Source organism: Lepus europaeus, chromosome X, assembly GCF_033115175.1.
Source record: "Lepus europaeus isolate LE1 chromosome X, mLepTim1.pri, whole genome shotgun sequence".
In the NCBI taxonomy this organism is placed as follows: domain Eukaryota; kingdom Metazoa; phylum Chordata; class Mammalia; order Lagomorpha; family Leporidae; genus Lepus; species Lepus europaeus.
In genome coordinates this window covers 83972025-83994752 of record NC_084850.1, presented here as the reverse complement: position 1 = coordinate 83994752, position 22728 = coordinate 83972025, and the positions used below count along the sequence as shown (strand labels likewise).

The window sequence follows — 22728 nt, the reverse complement described above, 5'->3', positions numbered from 1 at the left end:
CCTCCATGCCATCTCCACCCCTCAGATGCCCTGTGACCCTCTCTCCATTTGAAAAATGTCGCTCAGGCTTGAAGGTCTAGTGTAAGTCTCCTCTCTCTTGTAACACTTTCTCTGACCTTCCAGAGGCAAGTAGATGTTTTCCCATCTTGTGTGCACCCCTCCCTCCAGCTCTTCATCTCCTAATGTCTCCCTCACTAGGCAATGAACTCTCTGAAGGTAAATGCCATATACCTTCGACTATGCAATCCCCTTTCACAGCCCAGTGACAATGAATGGGAAAGTGGGTGGGAGCTACTGAGACAGTGCAAAGAAGTAAGATGATTTTCCCAAGGTCAAGATCTGCTTGACCTCTTCTTCACTGCTCCCTCCCTCCAAAGTATTGTATTTGAATGAGGGTTTATGGAAAAGCAAAGGAAAAGAAGGAACAGATGGAGAACCAAGGCAAGGCACAGGAGGAAGGTACAGTATGGAGAAGAGAGGAGAGCCTGAGAGGATGGCGTTAAAAGAGATGAGAGCAAAGGCCTGCATTCACAATACATAAGGGATTCATGTAACCTGGAGTAAAATAAGAAAATATGGGGAGGGGGCAGGGCAGGGCGCTGTGGCATAGTAGGCTGGGCCTGCACCTGCAGCGCTAGCATCCCCTATGGGCTCCTGTTCATGTCCCAGCTGCTCCTCTTCCAGTCCAGCTCTCTGTTTATAGCCTGAGTAAGCAGTAGAAGATGGCCCAAGTGCTTGGGCCCTTGCGCCCACCTGGGAGACCTGGAGGAAGCTCCTGGCTCCTGGCTTCAGATCGGCCCTGCTCCAGTAATTGAGGCCATTTGAGAAGTGAACCAGTGGATGGAAGACTTCTCTCTGTCTCTTCCTCTAGCTGTAATTCTACCTCTTAAATAAATAAAGAAAATCTTTAATGGAAAAAGAAAAGTTGTGGGATTCTGGAAGTGAAAGCAGCTGCTTTGCCAGATTAGTTGTATGCACAGTTAATTAATGGGTATTAGTGCCCTTTGGTACTAAGCTGTGCATGGAACCATGTCCTACGGGGATCAAATGCAGTTATACAGGACACCCTTTTAGGAAAGTGCAGAAAACGGCATTGGCATGTAAGAGCTAGAGAATTCCTGAAAGAGATCTTAAGGACACCAGTGGTCACTGGAGCCCCATAGTTGCCCACACCATGGGCCTGGATCTTGCGAAAGAACTCTGGACATGAGAACAGAACTGGTGTGTTTTGAGCAGCTAGTATCTCAGGGGTTGTACCAGACACGTTTGTTACCAACAACTCATTTGATCTTTACTGCAACTCTGTGAGGTATTACCCCTATTTCACAGATAAGAAGATTGAGGCTTTAGGAGGATTACAAATCTTACCCAAGGGCAACACAGCTTGAAAGCCTCAGCTGCAGGATTCCAATGCAGGTCATCCCCTTCCTTTGATGAGTGGGCCAGGACTCAGAGGTTGGCAGCTATTTGCTCTCCAGTCTTGCTGACTTTGGCTGTAGGGCTGATCTCTTCAGATTGATTTCTTTGAACATAAACAAAATACCATCCGTTTTTTCTGGCTTTGGAATGAGCCCTCTGAATCATGTGCTCTTCTCCATTTTGCAGCTGGGTGTCTTTTCCCAGGGAGTCCAGGAATATGAAGCAACAAGCCTTATCCTGAGAATCAACAGGATGCATGAAAAAAATGCCAGGGTGCTTTTGTTCCCAGAAGATACTTCTAGCTTTTAGCCAATGGAGCCACATTTTTGGTTTTCTCTTCCCTCTCAGTGATCTGTGTGTGGTTGATGGCTGCTTGCTCTCTCAGGCACATGTAAAAATCCTTATCAAATTAGTGGTACCTTTGAGGTGTTGCCCACACTCTGTCCTGACTGCCTCTGTTACCCATGTCCCTGATGGCTGTGTCCTGTCTGTTGCCATCAGCCTGTGAGTGATGGTGAGCAGAGGACACAGCAGGTTGTAGACTGTGCTTCCTGGAATTCTTATGTGACACGGTTAAGCCAGCTTGAAGAGGAGCCCATGGATATAGGGTGGCTGGAGCCTATCAGAGGTCCAGAGTAGGGGACAAAATGAAACCAGCACCAACCCATAGAATGGTGGAATAGGTTAGATAGAAAAAGTATGATGATAATTTTCTGGATTTGTGCAGAGTCTAGAAACACTTTGTGTTGGACCTTTGGCCTAGAGTTAAATGTCCCATACAAGTGGTAAGGTGCTAGGGTTACCATGCTGCATACAAGGCCTTCTGAAATCTCATTGAATAACATAAATTTCATTGGCATCCAGTAACATAGTCATGTGTTTGAGCTGGTGCTCTGGTCACTTTAGTAGAACGAGATTGTTCTTCTTAAAAGATTCTTTATTTATTTGCTTTTCTCAGGCCATTAGCAGGGAGTTGGATCAAAACTGGAACAGCCAGGACACAAATTGGTGTCCATATGGGATGTCAGCATTATAGGCAGCAGCTTTACTCTCTGTGCCACAACACCAGCCTCAGCCTCCTGATCATTCTTCAAGCTTGCCGTGCACATTGGTGCTTTGTTTTTGCCTCCTTTCAGGAGTTCTTTTCCCCAGTGTATCAGTGAATATCCTGGGAGAGAGTGGTAAGGGGAACTGGGAAGGGATGCTGCATGAAGAGAGCTGTCCAACAGGAGCTGTGACCTTTGGTAGATCAGTGCAGCCAAATTAAGATGCCTCTGAACTGAGAACTGATGAATACCCTAATCTCACTTTCCTTTTCCTTCTCATCTTGCAGGTGCTTCCCACTGGTCAAACCTAACCTGGAGCCAGAGGGCAAGGGATCTTGTTGATGCAGTCCATACAGGTCAGCCTGCCAAAACACAAAGCTGGGTGAAGGGGGTGGAGAAGATCTTGAGGGGGAAGTGGAAAATGTCCAGAACAACCGGATATCTTCATAGCTGGATCCCTCGTTCCCTTCAGATTGCTTCTGAAATGTTGCCATCTTAGTGAGACCTCCTCTGGCCACCATTTCTGAAATTCCAACCCTTAGCTCCCAGCACTTCATATCCTCCTTCCTTCCATGCTGTTTTTTCTTCATAGCACTTTATACTACCTGACAGATTATTTATTTATCTTATCTTTCTTCTGTTGTCCCACTAGAACAGGGGGAATGAGGGCAGGAACTTTGTTTTGTTCACTGCTATGTCAGTGTCTAAAACAGTACCTGGAACACACTAGGTGCTCAGTAAATGGTGAATGATTGCATGGATATACTCTCTGGGACCACCCTAGAGTGGGTCTGCTCTCACCCAGGGTGAAGGTGTCATGACGGATGTCCTTACTTTCCCCCAAAGAAGCTTAACTGCTACCACGCTTTCTGGTTGGAGCATAGAGATCCCTGTGCGGTCCCCAGTATTGAAACTTGTATGCCAGTTTGTCAACTTGAGCCTTATGGAAACTTTCGCTGCAAGCTAAGCTTTCTGCGTTATTTTAATTGTACTTCCATACTTCAAAATTAGCCTTTGTTGTTAGTGGGTCCGTTTCTAAATTAGGAGGCTCAAGGTATATTTCCTTTAGGATCAAGGGTAGGGGATCTGTCACCTGGGTCCTTCAACCACAATGTTGTTGAAACAGGGATAGGTCAAATCAGGGTAAGCAAAACAGATTGGAATTCCTAGCACACTGCAGTTGTGCCCAGGGTAACATTTCTTTTATACAAGTAACATATGAAAATGTTCTCATTGTGAAAAAAATCAATCTAGCTACAATTAAAATCCACCAGAGGTAGTCACTGTTATCAGTGTAGAATGCCCACCCTCTTCCAAAGCTTTTTTTGTGTGTAGACATAGTTTGGTTTTATATGAGTACTTGAAAATTAATGTTATTACACCATATACACTGATAAGCAACTTAGTTTTTTCATGTAACAATATGACTTGGAAACCTTTCTATGTTAGGACATGTGAGTCTAACTCATTCTTTTTTTCCTTAAAGTTTTTAAAAGATTCATTTATTGATTTGTAAGGCAGAGTGATACATAGAGAGAGGCAGAGGGAGGGAGAAAGATTTTCTGTTGCAGGATGATGAGGGCAATCTTAGTTCTTGTCTTACACCAAAGAAGAATTCCCATGTAGATAGGGACAGTAAGCAAAGTGATATTTATTAAAACTGAGAAACCTCCTGCCATGGCAGTCAGGAGAGGGACTGCAAAGGATGAATTGCCACAGAAGCTTGCAAGTGCTGGTTCTTCTTTACAGAAAGTGGCTCTCTCTGACTGGCCCCTTTCTGAAAAATGAGTGGGATTTAAGGCCGGCGCCGTGGCTTAACAGGCTAATCCTCCGCCTTGCGGCGCCGGCACACCGGGTTCTAGTCCCGGTTGGGGCGCCGGATTCTGTCCCGGTTGCCCCTCTTCCAGGCCAGCTCTCTGCTGTGGCCAGGGAGTGACGTGGAGGATGGCCCAAGTGCTTGGGCCCTGCACCCCATGGGAGACCAGGAGAAGCACCTGGCTCCTGCCATCAGATCAGCGCGGTGCGCCGGCCGCAGCGCGCCAGCCGCGGCGGCCATTGGAGGGTGAACCAACGGCAAAGGAGGACCTTTCTCTCTGTCTCTCTCTCACTGTCCACTCTGCCTGTCAAAAAAAAAAAAAAAGAAAAGAAAAGAAAAATGAGTGGGATTTAACCAATCAGGGGAGGGCTAGAATAATAACCAATCAGAAGACAAGGATAAGAGCCAATCAGGAGAGTAGAATAACAACCAATCATATAACTGAAAGTCTATGTTAATGAGGCATGCTACAGGAACCAATCAGGGAACTGAAAGAATATGCTGAGACATACTACATGAACCAATCAGGGAATTGATATTTGAGTAGACTGTTTTGCACAGAAGTGTGCAGAGTGCTCAGTCAGATCCATTTGGCAGATTCAACAACATCCAGAGATTACAGTGTAGGTGTTTCTCCTAGCTCCCTCTCTCTCAGGAATCCTGAAGAGTTAGGCCATGTGTTTTTTCGCTCCTGTGTTTTTCTTTCCTTTCCAGGGATTCCTGGAGTTCCTAGTCCCTATCAATCCCCTCTCTGAAGAGATATCCCTAACTGCTATTCGTGAAAGGGGCAATAATCACTCGGGCTGCTTTGTGCTGAAGAATGGCAGTCAGGCACCTCTCCCTATCCAGGGTCCCTGGTAAAAAAGGTTTCTGTGCAAGGTTCCATCAGCATGATCATTTGAAACTTGATAGACTCTAAATGAAAGAAAATGAATCAGGTTAGAAGACTTACGAGACAAGGACTGAGACTCAGGGCTACCAAGAGCAAGAGGGGCCACAAAGGGCCAGGACCATCTGAAGAGGTGGCCTTTTATTGAGTGCCACCATTCATTGAGGTCGCTTATCTGGGTGATGATGTGTTCATCAATGAGAAGGTTTTCCTCTAGAAGATTGCTCTGATATCTTCCTGGAATTTCGTGCTAAATGTGTATATAAATGTGGGGGGAATTGACATCTTTATCATGTTGAGACTTCTAATACATGAACATGGCATACTTCTGCATTTATTTAGGTTTGTTTTATTTCTTTCTTCAGCAGTTTATAGTTTTCAGCATTCAAACACTGTACATGTGGTTTTATATTTATAATTAAATATTTAATTTCTGAGCAATTGTAAATTGTATTGTATTTTTAACTTCAGTGTCAGTGTGCTCATTGCTAGTATATAGAAGTATAATTTAGTTGTGGCTTTTTGGCTTGAATCTTGAAACTTTGCTGAATTCACTTATTAGTTCTAGTTTTATAGATTCTATATAGATTATCATGACATCTCCAAATAGGAATAGTTTTGTTTCTTCCTTCACAATCTGTATGTCATTTACTTCCTTTTATTGTCTTTTTTTACTGCTTGAAACTTCCAACATTATGTTGAGAAAGAGTGATGAAAGCAGATATCTTTGCCTTGTTCCTAATGTGAGGGGAGAAGCATTCAGTCTTTCACTATTAAGTTCAATGTTAGCTATAAGTGTTTTGTAGATGATCTTTATCAAGTTGAGGAAGTTCTATTCCTATTTCTCAGGTTTTTTTATTTATCATAATGAGTGTTGAATTTTAACAAATGTTTTCCTGCATCAATTGATATGATTTTATGACTTTTATTCATAGGTATGTTAATATGATGCATTGCACTGATTTGTAGAATTAGTGCAGGATTCTTTAAACATTTGGTAGAATTCTCCAGCAAAAGTAATTTCTTTTTGGGGAATTTTTAAATTAAAAATTCAGTTTTATCAATAATTATATGGTTATTAAAATCATCTATTGGTGCCTACACTGTGGAGTAGTGGGTAAAGCTGCCACCTTCAGTGCTGGCATCCCATATGAGCGTTAGTTCAAGTCCCGGCTGCTCCACTTCCAATCTCTGCTATAGCCTGGGAAGGCAGTAGGAGATGGCCCAAGACCTTGGACCCCTGCACCCGCGTGGGAGACCCAGAAGAAGCTCCTGGCTCCTGGCCTTGGATCAGCACAGCTCCGGCTGTTGTGGCCAATTGGGGAGTGAACCAGAAAATGGAAGACCTCTCTCTTTCGCTTGCTCTGCCTCTCTTTCTTTTTGTGTGTAACTCTGACTTTCAAATAAATAAGCAAATATTTTAAAAAATAAATAAAGTCATCTATTTAATATTAGGTAGATTTTAGGAGTTTGTTTTTCAAGAACTTGGTCCACTTCACTAAAGTTATCAAAATACATAGAGTTATTCACAGTATTACCTTATTATCCATTTTATATCTTAAGAATCTGTAGTGATACTCATTTTGTTTCTGATATTAATAATTTGTGTAAGTCTTGGTAGAGGTTTGCCAATTTTATCGATCTTTTCAAAGCACCAGCTCATCATTTCATTGATTTTCTCTATTGTTTATGCTCCTAGTTATTGTTGTTTTCTTCCTTCTGTTTGTCTTGGCTTTATTTTGCTTTTCTTCTTCTAATTTCCTAAGTTGGAATTTACATAATTGATTTGAAGCCTTTTTATCCAATGTAAGCATTTGAAAATATAAATTTCACTTTTAGCACAGCTTCGGTTGCACCCCACAAATTTCATTTTCATTCAATTCTATGTATTTTTAAACTCATTCTTGTGATTTCGTCTTTGGCAAATGTGTTATTTATAAGTGTGTTGTTTATTTTTCAGGTTTTTTCTGTTATTGTTTTTTTTATTTTGACAGGCAGAGTTAGTGAGAGAGAGAGACAGAGAGAAAGGTCTTTCTTTCCGTTGGTTCACTCCCCAAATGGCCTCTATGGCCAGCGCGCTGCGCCAATCCGAAGCCAGGAGCCAGGTGCTTCCTCCTGGTCTCCCATGCGGGTGCAGGGCCCAAGCACTTGGGCCATACTCCGCTGCCCTCCGGGTCACAGCAGAGAGCTGGACTGGAAGAGGAGCAGCCGGGACTAGAACCCGGCACCCATATGGGATGCCGATGCCACAGGCGGAGGATTAACCAAGTGAGCCACGGCGCCTGCCCCTGTTATTGTTTTCTAGTTTGATTCTATTGTAGTTACTGAATAGAGTTTGTTTTCATTTCTTTTTTTTTTAGATTTATTTATTTATTTGAGAGGCAGGGTTACAGAGAGAGAGAGGGAGAGGCAGAGAGAGAGAGATCTTCCATCTGCTGGTTCACTTCCCAAATGGCTGCAACAGCCAGAGCTCGGATGATCCAAAGCCAGGAGCCAGGAGCTTCTTCCAGGTCTCCCATGCAGTTGCAGGAGCTCAAGGACTTGGGCCATTTTCTACTGCTTTTCCAGGCCATAGCAGAGAGCTGGATCAGAGGAGCAGCAGCCAGAACTTGAATTGGCACACATATGGGATCCTGGCACCGCAAGCATAGGCTTAGCCTACAGCGCCAAAGCACCAGGCTATATTTAATTTCAATTATATCTAACATTGTCTGTGTTCCATGAGCACTTTAAAGGAATAGGTACTCTATTTGACGGAGTGTTCTATACCTGTCATATTAGATTCTGTGGGTTGAGGGTGTAGTTGAGTTCTTATGTGTCTTTGCTGATATTCTGTCTAGTAGGCCTATTACATGTGCCCACTGAGCATTCTCTAGCATCACTCCAGTGTGGAAATTGGAGGAACCTGGTTACAGCCTAGCAAGGTAGAAGGCTGCATTTTCAACTCTCCTTTTGCCTGTGGGGTAAGGAATGGAATCAGTTTTCTCTGTGATACTTGAGTGGAGTAGAGAATTTATTATCTAAAAGTTTCTGTCTTGGTAAAATAGAACAGGCATTTTTTTCTGTCCCCATTGGCGGTTCCAGGTTGCAGGCTTTTTCGGGTTCAACTCTGGGATGTATGAGGTATAACAGAAATGTAGGGAATGTACCACAATGTTGTTCCATGAGTCCCAAGGTCTCTTGCTGGTGGAAATTGTTTTCTCTACCTTGCAGAATATTTTTTTTTCTTTTAGTTGAAAGGCAGAGCAACAGAGAGAGGCAGAAACAAAGCAAGAGAAAGATCATCCACTCACTGGTTTGCTACCCAAATGGCCCCAAAGACCTGAGTTATGACAGGCTGAAGTCCAGAGCCTAAAACTCTATCCAGGTCTCCCACATGGGTGGCAGGAGCCCCAGTACTTGGGAAATCTTCTGCTTTTCTAGGTTTATTAACAGGAACCTGGATTGGAAGTGGAGTAGCAAAGACTCCAACCAGTGTTGTGATGTAGGATGCCAACACTGAAAGCAGTAGATCAACCCACTGAGCCACAACACCAGCTCCTTGTGTTTGTTTTATGTGTAATGGTCAGAGTTTTTAATTGCAGTTTAGCAGGAAAAAAAAATTTCTACAATATCTTCCCAGAAGCAGAAGTCCAAACTTATTCTTTTAAAATGTTACATAAGTTTGTAGAATATGACTTTTTTCAGAATTTAGTTAACTATTCACCTATTGATGACTCCCTTTTAAATTTTTTATGTTTTAAGTGATGCATAAAAATTAGAAGTTTGTAGAGTACCATGTGCTCTTTCCATACATGTATACATTGTGTAATGTTCAAGTCAGGTTAAGTGTATCTGCCTCCTCAAACAGTTATCATTTTTTCATGGTGAAAACCTTCAAACTCCTTTATTTTAGCTTTCTCAAAAGATTGATTGAGTGATTGATTTGAAAGACAGAGTGACATAGAGAGGGAGAGGCAGAGAGAGAGAGAGAGAGAGAGATCTTCCATCTGCTGGTTCACCCCCTAAATAGCCTGCAAGAGCCAGGGCTGGGCCAGGCCAAAGCCTGGAGCCTGGAACTCCATCTGGGTCTCTCACATAGATGGCAAGGATCCAAGTACTTAAGTCATCTTTTGCTGCCTCCCAGGCACATTAGTAAGAAGCTGGATCATATGGGATATGGGCATCCCAAGTAGTGGCTTACCTTGTTGCACCATAATGCCCAACCCTTGTCTAGCTTTCTTTGGTAGATAATATTACCATTATCCATGTTAGCCCTACTGTGCCTATTGAATGAATTCTTAGGTTGTTTCTAAATTCTGACGGGTAATGCAGTACTTCAGTAAGCATCCATTCAGTAAAATTTGTGTACACATGCAAGAGGTTCTTTAGGATGGATGGTAAGAAGTGTAGTTGCCGGGTAATAGAGGATATGCATTGTACATGTTGATGGATATTGCCAAACTGCTACCCATGATGGCTGGTCTGGACCCTGTAGTGTATAATAGCAGTTTTGCTCACCTCCTTGAAAATACCTGATGTCATTAAACATGTAGTTGTCAACGTGGTGGGTGAAAGCTGGTATCTGGCAGTTATTTTCTTAACAGAGGTTGAGCATCTTTTCAAACATCTATTGGCCATTTATAATTCTCCTTCTGAGTTGCTTGTCTATACACTTTGCCTATACTTTTTGAGTTGTTTTTCATTGTTTTACAGAAATTCTACAGTTGTTTTGATTATTCGTTCAATAATATATTGGAGTACATCCAAAAAATTTGTGGAAAAATAAAATTAAAACACAAGTTTGAGGCAGGCGCTGTGGCATAGTGGGCAAAGCCACTGACTGCAGTGCTGGCACCCCATATGTGCACTAGTTCAAATCCTGGCTGCTCCACTTCCGATCCAGCTCTCTGCTGTAGCCTGGGAAAGCAGTGGAGGATGGCCTGGGTCCTTGCGCCCCTGCACCTGCATGGGAGACCCAGAGGAAGCTCCTGGCTCCTGGCTTTGGATCAGCGCAGCTCTGGCCATTGCAGCCATCTGGGGAGTGAACCAGAAGATGGAAAACCTCTCTCTCTCTTTCTCTGCCTCTCCTTCTCTCTGTAACTCTGATTTTCAAATAAATAAATAAATCTTTTAAAAAACCACAAATTTACTTCAGTGCAAAAAAATTTTAAGTCCATGCATAGGTTTTTCATAATACACAATTCTGTGAACTTTTGCAAGCCCCTCATAGGCATGGATATCAAATGTTTTTGCAGCAAAATTAACTTCTATTAATTCAGTTTTCCACTAACTTTTTAAAAATGTTTCTCACAGTCTTTTTATTTATTTTCAATTTATTTGAGAGACTGAGACAGACAGAGATCTTCTATCTGCTGGTTCACTCCCTAAATGCCTGCAACAGCTAGGTCTGAAGCAGGCCAAAGAATAGAGCTTGGAATACAATCCAGGCCTTCCAAGTGGATGACAGGGACCCAAGTACTTTAGCCATCATCTGCTGCCTCCCAGGGTATGCTCAAACAACTAAAATTTTAAAAAATATTTTACTTATTTATTTGACAGGTAGAGTTACAGACAGTGAGAGGGAGAAACAGAGAAAGGTCTTCCTCGCAGTGGTTCACTCCCCAAATGGCCACAATGGCCGGAGCTGAGCTGATCCGAAGCCAGGAGCCAGGTGCTTCTTCCTGGTCTCCCATGCGGGTGCAGGGGTCCAAGCACTTGGACCATCTTCTACTGCTTTCCCAGGCCACAGCAGAAAGCTGGACTGGAAGAGGAGGAACCAGCGCCCATTTGGGATGCCAGCACTGGAGGCGGAGGATTACCCAAGTGTGCCACGGCGCCGGCCCCCAAAAAACTAAATTAAAAAAAAAATAACCATAATGGGGAAAATAGAGATGTATATATTTGTGACTGGCATAGTGAAAGCCTTTCAAGTAACATAAATGCATAATGCAAAACCATGATGAAACCATAGATAAAACTGAATTTACAAAAAACACTTCTTATATGTTGGAGGAGAGCTCTTGTTGTTACAGGAGTAGTGGTAGGAGGCATTTACAGCTCTATCACTTGGGTCTGCATTTCATTCTGAAGAGATGCACATGGCACTTTCTTCTTCTCCCCAGGTTCTGCAGCTCTGTTACAGCTCTTTCGTGTTGCAGCTCTCTGGGTTACAGCTTCTCCTTTATTCCAGGTTCACTGAGCTCTGCCACTTTCTAGGTTACAGCTTGTCTTCTCTGTTAGCTCCATCAGAGTTCTTTGTCTCGTGACCGTGATGAATGAGGCACACAGACATGGAAGGAGTGCACCGTGAAGGAAGCTGGGAAAGCTCTCTGGCAGCCAGGAGGGCCTGCCTCAAACTGCCTCAGAGGGGTCGCCTTCCCTGAAAGGCTGCATGCCCTGAACTGCTTCTCAAGACTGCCTGGCTCAGACTTTTATGTGTTTCTTTTTTGACAGGCAGAGTGGATAGTGAGAGAGAGAGAGAGACAGAGAGAAAGGTCTTCCTTTTTGCCATTGGTTCACCCTCCAATGGCCGCTGCAGCCGGCGCATCTCGCTGATCCGAAGCCAGGAGCCAGGTGCTTCTCCTGGTCTCCCATGCGGGTGCAGGGCCCAAGGACTTGGGCCATCCTCCACTGCCTTCCCAGGCCACAGCAGAGAGCTGGCCTGGAAGAGGGGCAACTGGGATAGAATCCAGCGCCCCAACCGGGACTAGAACCCAGTGTGGCGGCGCCACAAGGCGGAGGATTAGCCTGTTGAGCCACGGCGCCGGCCTTATGTGTTTCTAAAGCAGGAAGTTCTCTCCGATTAATTGATGTGTATGCTAATGAGATGTGACATTGGTGTAGCCTGTTTTGCCCAGAAGTGTACAGAGTGCTTAATCAGGTTATCTGGAAAGACTCAACAATAGATGAAAATTACATTGTATATGTTTCTCTTCTCTCCCCCTCCCTAAGGGCTTCTGGAGTGTTTGTTTTTTCTTTCCCATGTTTTTTCTTTGATTTCCAGGGGCCCATGGAGTCCCTTTCAGCAATAGGTACTCACAGCCAGTTACCCAGGTCTTGCTGTTTGGCCCACTCAGGCGCTCTAGCAAACTGTAGGCCAGAAAGATATTCAGTAGCAGGAAGCAGCCTTGGAGTTTAGCTGGAGCTCTCCAAACTTTTCCCAAGTAGGAAGCAGGGACTGGGTTAGGGTTCTTTCACGTGTGCAAATTTTGTCTGGGTAACCAGTTCTGCTCTCATCTTTCTTTCATTCAGCTAACAGGATGGACACAGCTTTCAGGCAGCTGTATTCTCCCTCAACAAGATCAAAGTCTCTAGACAGGAGTGAGGTCTGAGCCACTGGCAACACTCTGGGTCTTCTCAACTAAGCAAGCCACAAAAACATCACTCATAGAGAAGGCAAACTCAATTACAGCAAATAATACCTCTGTGGGTTTTGGTTTCCCTACTTTTAACATTATTAAGTCATTCCTGCTCCCATATCGCTTCCCCCTTTTTTCTCATATTTGTGACTCTAATTTAGGTGCCACTCTTCCAATCTGCTTTCCTTTGATGCATTTAATTCACAGCTCCCATTGCTGTCCTGTGCGCCATAATCTAAAACACCTTTACAGAATCAAGCCCAAACCCCATCCAATTTTCTTTTAAAATGTCATTTATAGATCTGCTTTTATTTCTTTTTTTAAAAATTTAGTTGTTTATTTGAAAGTCAGAGTTACACAGAGAAAGAAGGAGAGGCGGGGGGGGGGGGGTGTAGAGAGAGGTCTTCCATCCGCTGATTCACTCCCTAACTGACCACAATGGCCGGAACTGAGCTGATCTGAAGTCAGGAGTCAGGAGCTTCTTCGGGGTCTCCTATGTGGGTGCAGGGGCCCAAGGACTTGGGACATCTTCTACTGCTTTCCCAGGCCATAGCAGAGAGCTGGATTGGAATTGGAGCAGCCAGGACTCAAACCAGCGCCCATGTGGGATGCCAGCATTACAGGTGGCTTTACCTGCTGCACCAAAGCGCCGGCCCCATCTTCTGCTATTTCTAAAATGGTAAATTTTTATTGTAATGCTTGACCTTCAAGGTTCTCTATATTGTAATTCGAACTAGTGTAATTGGGGGGAGGGGTCGGTGAGGAACACACACCTTGAACTTCGGAGTCATAGGACTGTGTAATGTAGCTGTTGCTCTGCATTTTAGCTGGTTATCCTGGACCTCAGCTTCCCTTTCTCTCAACCTGTGTTCCCCTCTGTTAAGGCGGTGTAATAAGACGGCTCTTGTCCTAGGTCAATGCGATAGTGCGGGTGAGTGGGAAATTTCAACTGTGCCTAGGATCAGACAGGAAGAGGGAGAGGGACGGCGGCACAGGTGCTGTCAGGGGCCGTTCCGCGGGTTGCTTTTCATGCGCAAAGCAGCTCTGCGGGTCTTGGCGAGTCACCAGGCGTGTGCAGAGGCGGCGAGCCTGTGGGGGTGGCCGGTGCGGGCGCAGCCGGCGAGATGAGTCACCGTTCTTCTGCATCTCTGGAACGGGAGGCTGCTTAGAAGCGGCCCTAGCCCGCGCTCCTCCCCCGCTCAGTGGAGCTAGGCGCGCCAGCTGGGAGCAGGGCAGCAGAGGGCGCTGCAGCGCAACTGCCAGGACGCAGGGCCAGTTGTTCCAGCTGCCAGAGGCTGGTGCTACCTCTGGCTCAAAGGAAAAGATCCCGAGGCCCAGGAGTGGGTGTGGGTGCGGAATTGTGTACCTACAGTCTTGATAGTGGCATTGTTTTTAACAAACGAAACGCGCTTAACGATGATGATCAGTTCCTGTGCAGACTGATGGGGCCGGGAGGACCCCTACCCACACTTTGCCCCTTCTTGCTTGCCCCAAACCGAGCAAGGGTATTGGAGGGTGGCAGCATACTCACTCCCCAGAGAGGTCCCCTGATAGTGACGGTGATTCCAGGGGGCCCTGTATAGAAGATAAAAACATATCAAAGAGAAAAACACATGCAGTAACTCTCCAGGAACCCCGAAGGCAGGCAGGGGCGAATGGAAATGGGGCGAGCATACACAATGTAATCTTAAGATGTTCAGTCTCCTAAAGGAACCTGATTCAGAACTCTGCCCGCTTGTGTGCAAAACAAGCTACTCCAAAGTCAGTTTTCTGATTGTATGCCTTATTAGCATACACTTCCAGTTTTCTGTTATCCCTGCCTTCTGATTTGCTGTTATTCTGGCCTCATGATTGGTTGTTATCCCTGCCTTCTGATTGGTTATTATTCTAGTCTTCTGATTGGCTGTTATTCTAGCCTCCTGATTGGTTGTTATTTTGGCCTCCTTGATTGGTTAAATCTACATCTAGTTTTCAGTGCTCTAATTGGGTATTACTCTGGCACCCTGATTGGTTGCCATCCTTGCCTTCTGATTGGTTCTTATTCTTGGCCCCTGATTGGTTAAATCAGAATCCAATTTTGAGTTCTCTGTTATTCCTGCCTTCCAATTGGTTGTTATTCTGGCCTCCAGATTGGTTGTTATTGGTCCCTTCTGATTGGTTAAATCTGCATCCAGTTTTTAGTTCTTTAGTCATTAACCACACCTGATTGGCTTTTATCCTGGCCTCCTGATTGGTTGCTATCCCTGCTTTTTCATTGGTTGTTATTCTAGTCTCCTGATTGACCTCCTCTTTTGTTGGTGTCCCTGCCCTCTGATTGGTTGTTACTCTAGCCTTCTAATTGGTTGTTATCTGGGTTCAGTTTTCAGTTCTCTAATTGGCTGTTATTCTGGAGTCCATATTGCTTGCTATCCCTGCCTTCTGATTGGCTCTTATTCTTCCTCCTAGTTGGTTAAATATGAATCCAATTTTCTTTTTTTCTTAATCCAATTTTCAGTTATCTGATTGGTTATTATTCCTGACCTCTGATTGGTCATTATTCTGGCCTCCTGATTGGTTAAATCTGGATCCAGTTTTCAGTTCTCTAATGGGCCATTAAGACTGCTTTCTGATTGGCTGTTATTTTTGCCTCATGATTGGTTGTTACCTCTGCCTTCTGATTGGTTAAATCTGCATACAGTTTTCAGTTCTCTGGTTGCTAGTCTGACTTCCTAATTGGTTGAATTTGAATCCAGTTCTCACTTCTCTGGTTGTTATTTTAGCCCCCTGATTGGTTAAATCTGTACTCACTTTTCAGAATGGGGCCCATCAGGGAGACTATGCTCACAAGATATCATCACATTCCTCTACCATTCATTTGGCAAAGTAATCCGCACCCAGTATGTGTCAGGCACACCTTTAGGCACTCAGAATGCATCAGTGATCAAAAGGTGCTGCCCTTTTGATTGGTTGTTATCCATGCCTTTGGATTGGTTGTTACTCTGGCCTCCTGATTGGTCGTATATATAAAGGAGCCAGCACTGGCAAACTTCTTTTGCAACTCCTCCTTTGAATTTCCCCCTCCTGACTGCTATGCTTTCCGTAAATCTCTCTTTGCCCACTGTCCCTGTCCACATAGAAATTCTTTAGCATGAGACAAGAACTGAGATTGCCCTCATTGCTCCATTTAACAATAAAGTGGGTCTCCCCTCCCCGAGATTTGTCTAGGAGACCCAGCCTTTGGTCCTCTCCCCTCTGACTTTTCTCACCCAAAGGGATTGAGGTTACAGAGATTAGAGCTGAATACTGTGGAAGGCAGGAGAAAGCACTCAACCCATCAGGAGACCAGGGTTTCAGTATCAGTTCCAACTTGGGATGGCTGTTGTGACCTTGGCCATACCATTATTCATTCATTCAGAAAACATTCAGTTTGTCCACTAAGCACTGGATGCTGTGGGGTGGAGGCAGGGGTGATGTCAAACCAGTGAACAGTACCCTGACCTTTAACTCCTTTTGCCTGACACAGGACCCCACACATAGGTGAGCCGCAAGTATTTGCTGAAGGAGTACATTTGGTGATTGAATCGTCACACACTAGGGCAGCACTTTTTAGACACTGATGCATTCTGAGTGCTGACACATAGTGAGTGTTGATTATTTTGCCAAATGAATGGTAAAGGAATGCAATGCATGCCTTATGAGCATGGGGAAGGGTGCTGAACCCCAAAGAGTTTGCTAAGAAGTGAGTATTAGCTAGGCTACTGAGAGAACAGCCTGAGGCAAGGTACACAGTCCTCAGGCCTTACATTTCTGGTAATTAATAAGCTCCTGTGAAGAAAGGATATGATTAGCCCTGAAATCGTTCACATTCCTCTAGTTCTAAGATTCTGTGATTCCATAAATGAGCCCCAGTTACCCAGGTGAAGGCCTGACCAGTGCTGAGCAGCTTTGCAGTACAAGAGACTGGTTTTGGCTATTGACTCAGCCCATTTTCAGAATAAAAGCACACCTTCTCCAACCTTGCTCTTTCACCTTATTTTTTCTTTTCTTTTAACCCAGAAAATTTGTATTTAAGGAATACAAACTTCATTCATTTCATAAATATAAATTTAGGAATATAGTGATTCTTCCCACCCTATCTGCCTTCCCACCTCTCTTTCTCCTCCCTCTCCTATTCACAATCTTATTTTTTACTAAAATCTGTTTTCAATTAACTGTATACACATAAGATTAACCCTACAGTAAGTTAAGAGTTCAACAAGTAGTGTGAAAAAAATACTGTTCCTCATCAGTTGAGACAAGGGCTGTTCAAAGTCATCACATCTCGGGGCCAGCGCCATGGTGCAGTAGGTTAATCCTCCACCTGCAGCGCCAGCATCCCATATGGGCGTCGGTTCAAGTGCCAGCTGCTCCTCTTCTAATCCAGCTCTCTGCTGTGGCCCGGGAGTGCAGTGGAGGATGGCCCAAGTGCTTGGGCCCCTGCACCCGCATGGGAGACCAGGAAGAAGCAGCTGGCTCCTGGCTTCAGATCGGTGCAGCTCTGGCCATTGCAGCCATTTGGGGAGTGAACCAACAAAAGGAAGACCTTTCTCTCTGTCTCCCCCTCTCACTGTCTGTAACTCTACCTCTCAAATAAATAAATAAAATCTTTAAGAGAAAAACAAAGTCATCACATCTCAAAGTGTCCATTTCACTTCTATAGATCACCTTTTAGGTACTCTATTAGTTGCCACAGGTCAGGGAGAACGTAAGTTATTTGTCCTTTTGAGACTGGCTTATTTCACTAAGTGTGATGCTTTATAGTCACATCCATTTTGTTGCAAATGACAGGAATTCATTTTTTTTACCACTGTGTAGTATTACATGGTGTACGTATCCCATAATTTCTTTATCCATTCTTCAGCTGAAGGGCATTTTGGTTGATTCCATGTCTTAGCTATTGTGAATTGAGCTGTATAAGCATGGGGGTACAGATAACTCTTTCATATACTGATTTCATTTCACTTGGGTGAATTCCCAGGAGTGGGATGGCTGGGTCATATGGTAGGTCTATACTCAATTTCTGAGGTATCTCCATACTGTCTTCCACAGTGGCTGTACGAGTTTATATTCCCACCAACAATGGATTAGGCTACCTTTTCTCCCACATCCTCGCCAGCATCTGTTGTTAGTTGATCTCTATATGAAAGCCATTCTAACTGGGGTGAGGTGAAACCTCACTGTGGTTTTGATTTGCATTTCCCTGATGGCTAGTGATCCTGAACATTTTTTTAAGAGTCTGCTGGCCACTTCGATTTCCTCTTTTGAAAAATGCCTATTTAAGTCCTTTGCCCATTTCTGAACTGAGTTGTTTTGTTGTTGTTGAGTTTCTTGATCTCTTTATATATTCTGGATTAATCCTTTATCAGTTGCATAGTTTGCAAATTATTTCTCCCAATCTCTTGGTTGTCTCTTCACTTTGCTGAGTGTTTGTTTTGCAGTGCAGAACTTTCCCAATTTGTTGTAATCCCATTTGTCAATTTTGGTTCTGATTACCTGTGCCTCTGGGGTCTTTTCCAAGAACTCTACCTATGTGGATGTCTTGCAAGGTTTCCCCAGTGTTTTCTAATAATTTGATGATACCAGGTCATAGATTTAAGTCTTTGATCCACTTTGAGTGGACTTTTGTGTAAGGTGTAAGGTAGGGGTCTCCCCTCTGCATGTGCAGATCCAGTTTTCCCAGAACCATTTGTTGAAGAGGCTGACCTTGCTCCCGGGATTAGGCATCTCCCTGGATCCCCACATAACAAATGATCTCAAGACAAAAATCAACATTAATTTGTATTTTACCATGATTTTCCCCTGTAATAATTTTTTAAAGTAAAGTCTTTGTTAACTACTGATTTTGTTACTAATATAGGTTAACTGTCTAAAATCGAGAAAGGGGGCCAGGTTTTTTGGCACTGTGGTTTAAGATGTAGTGAGTTAAGCCATCTCCTGGGATGTCTGCATACCATATTGCCGTGCCAGTTTGAGCCCTGGCTTCTCTGCTTCTGATGGAGCTTCCTGTTAATGCATTCTGGGAAGACAGCAGAGGATGGCCTAAGTCATTGGGTCCCTGCTACCCACATAGAAGATCTGGTTGGAATTAATGCCTCTTGGATCCTGGCTTTGGCTTGGCCCAGCCCTGGGTGTTACAAGCATGTAGAGAATGAAACAGTAAGTGGAAGATTCTCTCTCTCTCTCTCTCTCTCCCTCTCTCTCCCTCTCTCTCCCTCTCTCTCCCTCTCTATCCCTCTCCCTCTTCCTCTCCTTCTCCCTCTCCATCTAGCTCTAGCCCTCTGCCTCTCCATCTAGCTCTAGCTCTAGCTCTAGCTCTCTCCCTGTCACTCTGCCTTGAAAATAAGTAAGTAAATCTTTAAGAAAGAAAAACAGAAAGTACAAGGAAGACAATAAAAGTTACCCATAATTTTCACTACCTGGTGTGTTTCCTTGATTTTCTTTTTTTAAATATGTATTTATTTATTTGAGAGAGAGAGAGAGATCTTACATCCACCAGTTCACTCCCCAAATGGTTGCAACAAACAGGACTGGACTAGGCCAAAGCCAGGAGCCTACAACTCCATCTGAGTCCCTCATGTGGGTGGTAGGGGCCCAAGCACTTGCGCCATTTTGCACTCCTTTCCCAGATGCATTAGCAAGGAGGAGATCAGAAGTGAAGCAGCTGGGACTCAAACAGGCACCCATATTAGATGCTGGGGTCACAGGCAGGGGCTTAACCCTCTGTGTCACAGTGTTCTTTGATTTTGTTATGTCTTCCTTAAAATACACACACACCTGAGCTCATACAGCAGCAATGGCACAAGTTGCTGAGTCTTAGCTTCCCATCAAAAGTGTGAAGTTAGGGGCTGGCATACTGGTGTAGCAGGTAAAGCCACTGCCTGCAACAATGACATCCCATATGGGTGCCGGTTAGTGTCATGGCTGCTCTGCTAGCAATCCAACTCCCTGCTCATGGCCTACGAAAAGCAGCGGAAGATAGCCCAAATGTTTGGGCCCCTGCCACCCATGTGGGAGATCTGGGTGAAGCTCCTGGCTTTAGCCTGGCCCAGCTCCAGCCATTGTGGCTGTCTAGGGAGTGAATCAGAAGATGGAAGATTTCTCTCTGTCTCCCTCTGTCTAACTCTGACTTTCCAAATAAATAAATAAAACTTTTTTAACAATTTATTTATTTGGAAGGTGCAGTTACAGAGGCAGAGAGAGAGAGAGAGGTCTTCCATCCGCTGGTTCACTCCCCAAGTGGCCGCAACAGCCAGAGCTGGACCAGGCTGAAGCCAGGAACCAGAAGCTTCTTCCAGGTCTCCCACACAGGTGTAGGGGCCCAAGCACTCAAGCCATAATTAACTGCTTTCCCAGGCCATAGCAAGGAGTTGGATTGGAAGAGAAGCAACTGGGACACGACCCGGTGCCCATATGGGATGCTGGCACTGCAGGTGGCAGCTTTACCCACTACACCACAGCGCCGGCCCTAAATAAATAAATCTTTAAAAAATAATGTGAAATAGACACTGTTCTTGCCTACCCTGCATTAGGTGTGCCTCTGCTGGGAAGAGATGTTGGCTGGGACCCTAAAACACTGATTCTCTAACTAGCCACAGACCGTCATGCTGATTCCTCAAAGAACAGACTGTTCAGAGGACTCTCATTCTGGGCCAGGTCTGGGTCAGGTCTCTGCACCGTATCCACTCTGTGGCCTCCTCTCCTACCTGGGAGGCATTAGGCCTCTTTTGGTCCAGACCAGAGACAGCACTGAGCAGCTTTTTGAGAGAGGAAGTTAGTGCCCCACATATCTGAAGGGAGCCCCCCAAATAAACCCACGACAACCCTAGCTGATTCGATTCCTCTTGGCTCCCTCCACTTAATGCTGTAATCCCAGCACAGTAGCCCTTTGTGTGTCCTAGGTCCTTGCCATTCAATATTTGTGGAACAGCGACATCATCAATAAGATCTCTAGGTGATAATTTTATATTGAAGATTGAGAAGCAAATGACAGATTCTGTTTCTTTTTAAATATTTATTTATTTATTTAAAAGGCAGAGTTAGAGAGAGGCAGAGGTAGAGGTAGAGGTAGAAGTCGAGGTAGAGAGAGGTTCACTCCCCAGATGGCTGCAATAGCCAGAGCTGAGCTGATCCGAAGCCAGGAGCCAGGAGCTTCCTCCAGGTCTTCCATGCAGGTGCAGGGTCCCAAGGACTTGGACCATCTTCTGCTGCTTTCTCAGGCCATAGCTGGATCAGAAGTGGAACAGCTGGAACTCAAACCAGCGCCCATGTGGGCAGCAGCTTTACCAGCTACACCACAGTGCTGGCCCCAGATTCTGTTTCAAAGGATTTGGAATGGGACCCTAAATTTGTGGTTTTCCAACTAGCTCCCAAGCAATGGTGATGTAGTTGGTCCGCAGCCTACAATTTGATGAGCAAGGATCTAGATGCCTCTTTTGCCCTTGTCCTCCCTAAAGGTGAAGAGGTAAGTTGAAGCCTCAAGAGTCCCTACAAGTTAGAATATATACATGTTTGCCTGTGCATGCACACACATATGCATGTGCTGGTGAGGGCTATGCCTGCGTGTTCAGTGTGTGCTTGGTGAGCAAATACGTAAAGTTGAAGGGTGAGAAGCCTTAAAGCTATTCACCCAGCCCTGCAGGGACTTACCTGTTCTAGTGATGATGTCACCAACTGCCCAGTCACCAAAGAAATTGATTCCTTATACATTTTTGCCCTGGCTCTGTCTTTTCTTTCTCATTGGTTCTATTCTGGACCCTTTCCCCCTCCAGTTCACTACCCATCCCCAGTTCTTCTCACTTTAAAATAGAATTTAACATTGAATGTATGGGTTCCAAGAGAAAGTGAGTGGTCAGAGAAAGGGGACATCTCCTTAGGGCCAAGTGGGGCCCTGTTGCTATGAATCTATACAGGCCTACAAGGATAGCATTATTATTGTCTAGGAAACTGAGGCTCAGAGACATAATTAACTTGCCCAAAGAAACATAGCAAGGAAGTGATGAGTTGGTATTTTGAATTTGATTTTGCTTTAAGCTGATACATGCAAATTATACATACTTAACCATGTGATGTGTTGGTGCATGTATACATTGCTGTGTTGAGGTTTGAATCCAGGTCTCTCTAGTTTCAAAACCTAGGATCTTCATTATGTCATCTCTTCATCCTATTCACAAGTAAGATGTAGACCAGATGACTTGTCTGGGGCCATTGAGAGTCAGGGCTGGACCTAAAACTGAAAACTTCCTTATTTTGACACCTGACTAAATTCATTAGGAAACTCTCTATGTGGAAACCTTCAGAGATACCTACTCACTATAGAATAGAGTAGAAACTTCTGCCCTGTCAAGGTCTTCCATGGCCTTCTAGCTTCACCTTGGGTCTTCTTCCTTCTGCAGCACTTTACTTGGCTTGCTGTGGTGCTGGATCGACCACATGGGCTCCTCCCTGAATCCTATTCCTTCCTAGCCTCAGACATGCTTCAGAAGTGCCTGAATGCCATGCCTCATCTCTCTGTTTTTCACAGCCTCCATTCCTGGTCACTGTACGCAGCCTCTCAGAATATTTCCCATGCTTCAAGTGCCAAAGCACTTGCTCTGATGCCCTAAGCACATAAAGCCTTGAGCTCTGAATCTGTCACTTAGTAGCATTTGCCCCCGCTGGTGGCCTGAACAAGCCCTCTCCCACCCACAGGTAAGGTCAATAAATTTACTGCAAGAAGTTCCTAAAGCTGCACACCGGGGTTTGAAGAAATAGTTGTAGAACCTTTCTTCTCTACTCCATTGAACTTATTTTCACTACTAAAGTGTCTCAGTCAGTTCATGTTGCTATAATGATGTGCCATAGGCTTCAACAACAAACATTTATTACACACAGTTCTGGAAGCAGCAAGTCCAAGATCACAGCGTCAGCAGATCCACTTCCTGATTTTCACATGACCATCTTCTCATTGCATCCTCATATGGTGCAGAGATGACAGAAAGAAGCATCTGTTTTCCACAGCTCTTGCAACCCTGATCCTTACTCTTTTTGATTCCAGGTTCTGCCTCTGATCATTGCACCTCCTTGACCTGAGCTGCTGTGCCTTGCATCCAGCTAGTTTTTGCATTCCAGTCTGGGGAGAGTACCCCAGACCCCTGCTTGGCTTGGAGGGAAAGTCAAATGTGGCTTCCTAGTTCTCTTATGACTAGTTTCTGAATTTTGTCT

General features: G+C 44.6%; 1 protein-coding gene across 2 annotated transcripts in view; it reads left to right on the top strand.

Annotated features, from left to right (window-relative positions):
• Nucleotides 1-22728, top strand: part of NHSL2 (NHS like 2) — a 313196-nt gene that overhangs the window by 135762 nt on the left and 154706 nt on the right. Inside the window, exon 2 of one of the 2 annotated variants that reach the window (XM_062184218.1) lies at nucleotides 2753-2821. The exons of the other annotated variant lie outside the window; for it this stretch is intronic. Coding sequence (XP_062040202.1) covers nucleotides 2753-2821 — 69 coding nt within the window. The remainder of the gene's footprint in view (nucleotides 1-2752; nucleotides 2822-22728) is intronic. 2 annotated transcript variants of the gene reach the window in all.